Source organism: Styela clava, chromosome 7 (assembly GCF_964204865.1).
Source record: "Styela clava chromosome 7, kaStyClav1.hap1.2, whole genome shotgun sequence".
NCBI lineage: Eukaryota > Metazoa > Chordata > Ascidiacea > Stolidobranchia > Styelidae > Styela > Styela clava.
Genome location: NC_135256.1, coordinates 21,846,327 through 21,858,314, shown reverse-complemented (window position 1 = coordinate 21,858,314; position 11,988 = coordinate 21,846,327). Strand labels below are relative to the sequence as shown.

General features: G+C 35.5%; 1 protein-coding gene across 1 annotated transcript; it reads right to left on the bottom strand.

Moving 5' to 3' along the window:
• Positions 1 to 364: 364 nt before the first annotated feature.
• LOC120328450 (protein XRP2-like) lies at positions 365 to 3,941 on the bottom strand. The gene is made up of 2 exons (XM_039394940.2): positions 3,280 to 3,941; positions 365 to 2,074 (listed from the first exon to the last, which is right to left on the bottom strand). Exons 1-2 carry the CDS (start codon positions 3,588 to 3,590, stop codon positions 1,318 to 1,320), a joined length of 1,068 nt encoding a protein of 355 aa, XP_039250874.1. The 5' UTR covers positions 3,591 to 3,941; the 3' UTR covers positions 365 to 1,317.
• Between the last annotated feature and the right edge of the window lie 8,047 nt (positions 3,942 to 11,988).

Sequence of the window (11,988 nt, the reverse complement as noted above, 5' to 3'; positions counted from 1 at the left end):
AATATGGAGGTACTTAATTTTGTTGCCTACTTTACATCAAGTTGTATAAAGGGACTGGAAAATAGGAAAAATCAGAATGAAATTATGGCCCAACCCTAACCTGGTACACACACTCCATGAGTACCGGTACCATTTTGTTTCAAGAACTAGTTCAGTTACAATAAAGTCATGACCACTGATGATATCACACATATGTAGTTTTAATTTTGGCAACTGATGCGGGGGATTGTCGGCAGCCCCATTGAATCGGGTAATATTTTAGAAGGTCTTGGATCAAGATCCAAGATTTGGCTCAATGTATATTTACAAAAAAGGGAATGCAGGTCCAAATTCAATTGGGGCTATAAATAAAATCACAACTTCATACAATTAGTTGTTTTATATGTTCAGTATCAAAACAATTGTTTAGTACAATACAATAACAGTGCAGTATAAAATTAAAATATCAAGATTATATGAATGGTAGCAGTGCAGATCAAAACTGAAAGCTCTGTTTTTGCAGCACATCTGTCATTTAACAGGTTTCGTTACATTGATAAGATAGATCTCTCAGCAACAGTGCTTGTATGAGGATGTCAAATTATCAATAATATTGCATTATACAAAAACAGGGTAAAATGTGACATATCTTGAAATTTGAGCTGTAACATATCTTAAAACAAGTGCCGTGATGCTATTAATAAGCATGATTAATATTAACCCATATTATAATTGATACACTTTGCACAGTTTGACAATTGACTGAAACATTAATACTTTAGTTTACTATTGTTACATCATGAACATAACAGCCAGCAAACCTATTTTCAAAAATTATTGATTAATACTGATCACCTGCTAAAGAGCATTACCTAAATATGCAAATGAGGCCACTATTTAATCCTATCGACACATATGTTTGTGTCATAAATAAATTGATCTGACACAAGAATAATAATTATGAACTAAAAGCTGGCAAGTCTTAATCATTTTTAAATGTGTCTGAACAAATCATAAAACAATGATTACAAAAGAAATTTGTGTAATAAACCCATAAATCACTGCAGTTAAATTAGTATAGCCTATGAGATGTTGGCAAAACCATTTCATGCACAATATACACGACAAAAACATAATTTCAACAGTTCTAGGTACAAGAATTAAATGCGTCCCCCACATTGTCATGAAATTTCGCATTCCATCTTAAATATACAAATCAATTTTATGACAGATTTTGCATTTAACTTTAAGACAGACACTCAATTAGGTATATTTAAAGAATTTTGCAACAGATGATATTGAACAATAAGATTTAATGCCAAAGCGTATTAAGGTCAATTACATTTGCATATCCAGGCAAGTGAAAAAACGTTCAATATGATGATTTGAGTCTGTTACAAATGTAAGAAGCCCCTCAGCAAGGGAGTTGGTAGCTTCATGACACTTTTCTAAACAATCCGGGCCATTGAATTCAAGCCCAATTACATTGCCTTGATTCGTGGCTTTTAGAAGTTTTGATTGTGTTGATTTGTCAAACATATCTGAAGCAGTTTCTTGAGGAATAGGAATCTGTTTAGATCTGACAAGTGTGATTTGACTTTGCTGAAGCTGACGAATAACACTCATTGAAGTCTGAATTGCTCGGTCATGGTGAAAAAATAAAGCCAGACATGATTCTGCAGATGTACTACCACGTTCACCTGATGTCATTGGAACAATACTACATTCTGAATTGGAAGAAAGTGTCATATCTTCAGGTAAACAACTCTTGTTCAGGCTATCATTGCCATCTTCATTTTCCATTCTCTCTGTGGTGAAAGTCAACAGCTGATCAATATTTGTCTCTTCCGGTATGAGACTCCAATTGGCTCCTTCTTCTGGGTTTGGAGTGAAATCATATATACTGTTCCAAGTGTTGTTCATGATTTCTAATCCAGCATCTGCAAATTGTTTTTCCAATCCTGCGTGGGATAGTTGATAACACCCAAACTTCATCCTGTTGGATGCTTCGATAATAGGTTGTGTCATGCAAAATAAAAATATATCCATCCTGGAGCAATCTCTTGTACGAAACTGTTGACAAGCACATAAGCACCTGTTAGAAATATGAATAACATTTGATGAATCATGTATCAGAATATACCATACCAATATGCAATTTAGACCATCGCTGATTGTTGCTCTCAAAATTCACAATTTTCATTTATCTGAATGTCATGTTTTGTTTGATTTTTTTCAGATGTGTTTTTATTTTGTAAACTGAAACAATATCCTATTCATTAAAATCTTGTTGGTATGACCATGTTCTATCTCCTCACTGTTAAATGGCACTCATATTTCAGTCCTATCGAGTTTCAGTCAACCCATAGCCAATGGCCCCCAACACTAATCTATACACAACCGTTTCGGCGCTACAGAAGTGTGTGTACCAATATGGAGGTATCTAATTCTGTTCACCTAATTTACATGGGGTATATTCACTTGACTAACACAGACAGTTCCTGAACTCGTAATAGATCTAAAATCAGAATAAAACTATGGCCGAACCCTAACCTGGTACACACTCTACGGGAGTACCACTGTTTCCTCTTTTTAAATCAGTAATTCAATTGTGAGCAATTTATGGTAGAAGATTACTTACTACCGGTATATTACTGTCTTAGTAGGCTATACAAGAACCAGGTCTGGTATAGTATAGTATATTACTGTCTTAGTAGGCTATACAAGAACCAGGTCTGGTATAGTATAGTAACACAAGTACTTCTGGTATAGGTAGCTAAATAATTTCTACGTATGTTATTCCTAACCCCCATCTGACAATGTCATCCAAAAATTATGCCAATATGATGTCACAGTGACGTAATAAGGTATAAGGCCCGCCAAATAAACGTACGGTAATCCAAAAGCACTGACGATAACCCATAATCACGCAAGCTAGTTATACCCTCTTGTTTTCTCGTCATAACGATACCGATATGAGATACGATAAGATCAATGGGGTTTGTGAGTTCGTTATCATCTGGTCTGCACAGATGTCATTTCAGGCGATCATAGTTAACTTATATTTTGGCAAGCTCTATGATGTTATTGAGACAATTTTGGATGGCATAGTCAGGTGGGGATTAGGAGTGACATATACAAAAATAGTTATGCCTTGTCAACTAGAGTATCAAAATATAATTGGATTTTTAAGATATCACCTCCACATTTCATCTTTTGTTGAAGTATCATTCAAATATCTGGGTTATGAGTCTAAGAATGAATGTAATTCAGAAATGCAATGAAGAAAATCATACTTACTTGCAATTTTTACAGTTCCTAAAAAAAAGTGATCCTTTAATCGGCCCCAACACAATCTGACAATCAATGCATTTGTCAATTGTGACTGTAGCAGTATAATCCAACAAAAATATTTTGCAATTTGTGCAGTTTTGAATTATAAATTGTTGACCATCAATGCTTCCTGGAAGTCTAACCACAGTTTTGTCTTGTAGCCCGTCTAACGCGAAGTCCTCAACTTTAATTTGTGTACGCTTGTCCCAACTGTACTCTTTTTTTGGTGCCTCCGTTTCAGGCTGCGAATTGCTCTTCTTTGAGAATAAACACCCCATGACTCTGCAACGGTATTTCCTGCTTTCAGAATGAACCGAGGAATGTTAAAACAATCAAAGAGCCGGAAAGGAAAAGCAGACTACCGGTACAGGGCTAGCGGTCGACAAACGGTCGATAATACTTTCAGCCGCGTCACAGCTTCTGTCTCGGCATAGCAACATAAACAAAACAAGAACACATATTAATTTACGGTCTGATAATTACTAAATGATAATTCTATGACAAGGAATTGGCTGAGCGAAACTTGCACCCGTGTTATGTTTGAATGTTAGTTTATATTTTCGTGAAGTAATGACAAAACATAAGATATACAAAAAGCATACACAAGATCATTGGGAAACACGAATTAACAATACCATTGAGTTAAAATAAAAGTAGCTCCTTCTTTCCAGAGAAGGTTAGTCAGCCATGCAGGTGAACGTTCCGGATACCTGATTCGAGAGTGCCTAAAATATTGAATAAAAATAGATTCGCTGAACATTCCTCTCGCCAAATCAACAGCAAAATATCAAATCGAAGTGATTGCGAAAGTTGCAAAACTGATTTACGTTGAAACTTAAAATTAGGTGACCTGTTTTTTGTCCCATTATAACAAATAGGATAAGCATAGATAACAATATATGGCCATATAACAAGGCAAGAAACCAACCAATAACCCAGCTTTGCCAAGTCTATACTATTTTAGGAAGGACAACTTTAGTCCGTAACACATATCACAGCGTTATTCGGAGTGTATAAAGTAAAAAACACCGTATAAAAATTGTTAAAGTAATTCTAAAATATACTAAGAAAATAAAATTTCATGCAGAGAATATTTTATACATGCGTCATTGATTGATTTATTCATTAACTCGCTCTTTTTTATTTGTGCATAACATAATATAACATAGCAATAATCAAATATACGTGCACGATCGCACGGTACCGGTACGAGCACGGAGTTTGCAGAAAAGTTTGACGGACAGGTAAAACGGAGGCAATTGAGTATAACATTACACAATGAAAAGAGTATTTTTTTTAATTATATACAATGAAACGCCAAAATATTTGGGGAAATATTGGGTCCGTGAAAACTTGAAAAATATAATATCAGTAGAAGCCTTTTAGAGGCATATTCCATCTCTAAGGACTGAAAGTTTGTAATGGATTGGTCAATTCGTTACGGACTTCCCAACAACAATTACAATACCAACAACAACCTGAATTTAGCAAACAACCCATAGCTCTACTTCGTACTCAAGGTTACAATACAAGGTTCGATGACAAATTAGTTCTTGTGAGTGGGGCTATATTTCATGGAGGTAATCTTTTGTTAGCAGACTATATTGTCCAATATAACAACGGTAATCTGATTTGCTCCGACAGTTTTGAAATCGTTTATCACTGTCATTATATATTGGTAGTCTAATTTGTGCCTACTTTTGAGGCGCAGCGTAATGAGTCAAGATCTGGATATATTGGACGCTTATGAAACGCTTTTAAAAGTATAGAAAAAATTTAAAAATGGCTTATTTTTATCTTTTAACGAGACCAAAAAACCTAACAAAACTATTATGAAATAACTGCCATATGTGTCATTTATTTTTCAGGTCGCCTATCTAAAGTCACCTGATATTTAAATAGTTGGTTAGGTCAAAGATAACATTTTCTACATGAGTTGTAATTTGACGATTTATTTACGAAGTTCTACTTCAAAGGGTATGCCGATGAATTTTTGATGAAATTTGGACGCCATAATTTTGTAAATTCCATCAGCTGAAAACTTTTGTTTACCCAATTCAAAATAAGACAGCACCCCCCGATACAATGCGATACGAATATTTGGATAGTAGCTGAATATTTGAACGAATTCTTTATTGAAGCATTCGTTCAGTGAAAGAAGAATGCGATATAACTCAACTAGGTTCAACTATATATTTGAAAGAAAGCGCCAAAGTCACAAGAATGAAATACTAGGGCTCGGCGGTGTGGTGCATCGTGCTAAGCGTTAGGAATACGCTCGCCACCGCATCTCTGATTACCCTTCGTGGGTTTGCAGGTTTGAATCCCATGCGGGGATGATCATGTGCGAGAGAATTGCTGGACTCCTCACCACCGTAGGGTGGTTCACGTAACCGCTGGTCGGTTACGGCTTCCTCCACCATCAAGTCCATGCTTCCGAAAAAACAAATAACTGGCTAACTAATCCCATACCCGGCCTGGTAACCGGACGAGAGGCCGTGGTTCGCCATATGATTAAGCCGTCTTATCGGCTTTCCTCTCCCCCGGGATAAATATGTAAAGCCTATCCTGTCATTGGCGTTGTGTTTCATTGCTGGAGATTTGCAGATAAAGCCACGATTTTGAATATGAGATGTAAGATGAAATCATGTAACAATATGCTGCTCAAATTATAGCAAGACGTTAATTGGTATCTCTCGAATTACTTTCGCTAATGAAGATCATTCACATATAATCTATCATCGATGACAGGGGCTCTACATGAAATGTTACGAGTTGTCAAAAAAAAGTTCAAATAATGAATGAATGTCTGATACATGGTCATACGAACGACAAATCCCAGACTTGTTTTCGGACACCATTATTCAGATCAATTTGTCTTGCACAAATGTAAGACATTTAGATACAGGGTCATTTTAGCTCGAGATCCTTTTGACTGATCGCATCAAAAGTATAATGCTTTTCTTTGCTATATTGTAGAATGGAAACGATGTTCCAATGAACTCAGAAATTCATTCTAAAGAAACAGACAATAGCACTCAGATGCTGTGCGTTAGCTGCTGCAGATGTATGGTTGGTACTTTTTGGGCCATGTAAGGAACGCAGAAAAAAACGTCAATTTGGCATTAGTCGGTACTGCAAATTTTATATGCCTTGAAAAAATATTCGTTTTAAAATGTTATATGGGTATATTAACTCTCTAAGTTGTATATAAACTTGAAACGCCCTTCACCCTGATTACAATATAGCATCGCTCTTGAACTATCAATCGTTCGCTTTTCACGTTGTTCAACTTTCAAGCTACTTCAATACAACAATACCTAATTGGACTAGATTACCTCCTAATCTTATATTTGTTTTCGAGAAAAAATTTATTTAACCCTTTTTTTCCGCTGTATACAATCGACTTTATGTACCATTTTATAATATGTAATGACCAGTTAACCAAACGTACAAGGAACACCCCCAATATCTCTTTAAAAAGCTTATTCCATTTTATTGGAATTGGTACCAGGTTTTGGATAATTTTATTTATAATAAACAAATTCAAGTCGTAATCGCCTGGACAATCATAAACACATTATTAAAAAAGTGAGCATATGAATGCTAGCCATATATATATATATACTTTTGCGACCGCATATACATTATTCTGTATACTTTCATAATCAGGAAATCGCATCCCCGTTGACCACTCTCAAGCCAGACCAGGCTTCCCAAACTTTTGAGCTCGCGGCCCCTTTTAATATATTGAGATTTACCGCGGCCCTCGTTCGCGCTAATAATGCTAAACAGCTCGAAATATGCATTTTTGATGTTTTATTGACACAGCTATATCTCAACTTTTAGTAGGCCTACTCAATTACAAAAACAAGCACATATTTATTCAGATTAAAGTTACTTAATTATTCAGTGTAACGGGTGCGAATACTTTTTGCTGCATAGCAAGTCCAGCCTTGGCTCAATGTTTGTTTATGCAGGCCTAAATGATGAATTACAATGTCTGGCCACCGACGGCATGGTACTTATCTGGAATTATTCACTCCTATTGATCAAACTTAGCATAAGACAGCGGTTTGTGTGACGCCAAATTATCATGGAAAAAACTCATGGCGCACCTACACGAAAAATATGCTGCCTGATAATAAAACACAATTTTCAATTTTGTCATCGTTAATATGTCCTTATCTTATCTCTGCCTGGTTTTTCTCTAAGATGCTAAACAAATCTCTCATGTTCAGCAAATGAATAAACTGCAGCCTACGAAATTGCAGCATTTAGGATACCCGACGTAACAAAGCGTACACATCATAGAACAGCAAAATGAATTTGATTCGTATACACATCATTTGCAACAATGAGAAACAATAAAACATATAGAATAAATAAAATATGTTATAAATTTTGAGGCTCACTTAGCAAATCGCCTTCGGGAACCGCTAGCTTAACAATTATTAAAGCCGGCATTGTTATGCAAGCACACGCAAATCGGGTCTTTCGATCAGAATATACATTGTTGTGCAAGCGCGGTGATTCTACTGTGTTTCCCCGAAAAGAAAACCAAGCCTGAATTTTAGAAATTATTTTAATATAAGCGCTCCCTTTTAAAAAAGACTTAGTCGATAGCCCAAATTTTCTTGACCTAATCCCGCGGAAGTGCGTCGTTTCAATTTTGCTAGGACGTCGCAAAATTTCGTGATTCGTGAACCTTTCAAACAACCCATATCTTCTACTTTTACAGAAAAAGGGGAAGATTATATCGATCTTACCTGTGATGGTGTTACAATAAAAAAGTTTAATTCTGAAAATTCGGTTTTCTGTAGATAAAGATTATTTTTCTTGGTTCAAAAAGCGTAGCGGACTCCTATCCCCTTTGCGATTTCGTTTTTATATGAAACAGACTTTTCTACCAAGGCCAATTAAGTATGATTTCACTGACTGTCGTTATGTTTTGTTTGTTCCTTCATATGAAACTCATTGCAAAAAAAAAGTCTTTTATTGAAAGGTATCAATACGTATTTTCACGGGTAGTCGTAACTTGAGCATATTTTTGGAGGGCATATGAAACCAGGCAGAGATAAGATAAGTAAATATTAACAATGACAAAATTGAAAATTGTGTTTTATTATCAGGCAGCATATTTTTCGTGTAGGTGCGCCATGAGTTTTTTCGTGATAATTTGGCGTCACACAAACCGCTGTCTTATGATAAGTTTGAATAATTCCAGATAAGTACCATGCCGTCACAATACAATGAAGTCCTAGTCGATAGCAAGAAAGTTCTACTCAGGAAATTTCTACTTTTTAAATGGTTAATAATCTATATGTAGCAGTTATTTTAAATGAAGACGTGCTATTTATAAGTAATGGAAATCCGTATTCATATTAGGGCTGGGCATTTCGAATCGAATATTTGAATCGAATCGAATAGTAAATTATTCGAATCGGTTCAGAGCTAAATTTCGAATCGCCGCCATCTTGTTTTTGTCTTTCCGCTAATGGTGGAGGGGAATTCCCCAATTGTATTTTCATTGGAGTCATATTTTTTCAACGAAATTCCAACATATGACTATTTTCTGTAGTGAGTTATCGATAAAACGTGTTTGTTATTCTGTGTGAGCTATCTATCTGGGTAATCTATCTGAGTAATCTATCTGGGTGATTTATTCTATGTCTTAGGTAATTCATTTGTTGAGAGGACCAATTACTATAATAAAATCGCTTACAATTATATATTTTCAAGTATTCAAGATTCGAAAAATATTATTCGATTCGATTCTGAAATCACAAGGTATTCGAAAATGCCCAGCCCTAATTCATATTTGGCATAATAAAAAATCTCGTTATTCTCTACCTATTCCGAAAATAAGCCCTAGTGTTATTTTCGAAATAAAATTGAAGACACTGTCTTATTTACACAGTATGATGATGTGTTCATTAGGAATCGTAAAATTTTTGTTTCACATTATTTGTTAATAATTGTATTTCGAATCAAGAGTCTGGAAAAGTACAATAGATATGATACTTTGTGTAAAATTGGTGATCTCTTTGCGGCCCCTAAAATTCGTTTCGCGGCCCGTTCCAGGGCTGCGGCCCCTAGTTTGGGAAGCCCTGATCCCGAGTATACTTTTAAAATAGATGAGTCTTTGTTACATTCTTATTACACTCTTACGAAAGCTTTTGATTGCCACTTTATGTAAACTACATTTTTAAAACAACGTCTTCCCGATGGCCCCATACAGCTGCAATAATTTTTTGTCATTTGTAAGCACATCCTAAAGATATTTTCCAATGTAATTTCCCGTGCAAATGGCAGCTCTCAGTTCATCAATGGTCTTGGTCGTTGCTAGTACACAACATTCTTAATATAACGTCATAGAAAATAACCACACGGTGAAAGGTCAAGCAAACGTGCTGATCCTCCCATATCCCCATACAAATAAACCATATGCGTTGTAAAGGTCTTTCCAAAATGTCTGTTGATTTTTATTGCCGTTTGTGCACTTCGTCCATATAGTTGAAATCATATCGTTGCATTTTCTCCAAGACTTTTGAGTTTTGACATCATGCAGCATCTGCACATATCGAGCAGAAGTAACCGAAATTGCAGTTTCCTTCTATCAAAAAAGAAACAAAATTTTGAAAAATTGCACGTCACACTGTTACTCGCTCGCGTTTATCGTATCTTTCTAGGGCTACCTTCTGCCCAGTATCAAGTGTGCTTAATGACAAAATGAAATTGAGCTTCAACACTGGTCTTCAGGAATTTATTAGCAAGAACCTTTTCGGTTACATATTCTTTATTTAGTGAGAAAACATTCCGCAATAAATACACGCACGATGTTCACTTGTCCAAGCCATATTTATGCACCAAAGATTTTCCTAAAATTCATAATAAATCACTTGTGATTGAAATCTATAGAAAACAAAGGAAAGGGGTAGTTGCTTAACAACATAAATCTACTTAAACTAAGCAAATAACTGCAACAGCATTTCCACAGTGAGGATTTAGAATGTGGTAGCTTTTTTCGTCGACATTGAACGTTAGAGCGAATCTCTAGCAAACAAATTGCTTCTTTCTCCAACTATTAAGCAAGATTACCATTACCAACATAACTTTTTTGCAAACTAGTAATAATGACTGAGAATACAACAAATGTTGCATTTGTAGGATATATTTGAACGTTATAGATGCATGTGACAGCTGCTGGCATCGCCTGGTTTAACAGCAATAGATATTTCTTTATATTTATTTTGGGAGAGCTTTCATTTGAAGGTCACAGCTTTCTCATATTAATTCCTTATTGGCATAATGTTACATGTTCAATGCACGTGCAATTCATTTTTTATAGTCGAACCATTCTTTGAATAAATCGTCTTGAGTTGTGACGCCTCCATTGTAGTGAACTATATTTCATGGTCAATCGTTTATTTATCTCGTTAATAAATTGCACAGTTGATGCCATTGTTGTAATCGTCTCAGATGACAGGGTGTGAGTGTCCATGGGTACATATAAGAGTGAGGCAATAAGCGACAACAACACACTGAAGCTTTCGTAAAATCAGAAGTTGCAAATTGTGATTTTCTTATTACATGTCCTTGATAACGCCATTTTCCGTATTGCTGTCTTAAATTCCGCAATTTGAATCGACCGATTGTCATGATGTTAATTTGATGAAATGTTGTCAGCTCTCATCAATATAGTCCTACTTTCCGGGATAGTATTTGATTCATGCCAAGGAGGCATTGCATTATCATAAATCAGACGGGTTTTTATATCATGCAAAGCGCTTCAAATTCTCTGCACAGTGACCGACAGACACATCGTCATTAGTTGATGTAAAATATGAAGTGTGACACATCGAACCCAAGTACTGAACGACGAGTGCAAATCCAGCTTGTTATCTATTTACTATATTTGCTAAAGTCGTCTGTTGTTATTGTTGTAGTATTTGTCTGTTCCAATAACATTATAAACCTCCATTAGGGGAAAATCATTCCAATTTATCACTCCTTCCGATATTTTGTTTGCTATTTCATAGAGTGTTTCCTCCTGGTAAGGTGGACAACCGTTTTCTCTTTTTATTAATACCCAATGTCATTGTATGAGTGTATTCATACTGTATTGTGAGCATTGATTGTATGGTATAAAATTACTTAGTATCGGTATACTGCTGTCCAAGTATATTCGATTTGTTCAAAAAGAATTGTTTTGAAACAATTGTTTTAAATCAAGTTTTTTCTGCCTGTTTTGTTCAAAATGGCTGTACTGTTTGATTTTTCTGTATTAAATAGGTTGAAGAAAGATGGATGTAAAAACTTGCCAAGCGCTTCTTATTTGCAATAAAATCTTCAAAACGCTACAAATATCGATGGAGGTTCATACACACCTTCTCAAGCTATAGTTCACTCGACCCTGCTACGACGAAACCACTTTGCAAAAATTGAAATGAGTTTGATCGAATAAATGAGTTTGTATAACCTTGAAACACGCTATCACCTCAACCTTAAAAACAAAGTATGCTAAGCATAAATTGACCGAACCGTAATAATACCTTCATTTTATGAGAAAAATGCCAATACATGAACTCGAAAACCATATTATGGCGTCATAACAAACTAGTTGTGGCGTCTTTGCACCAGAGGACTCTCACAATTAGCATAGCCTAGGCCAGG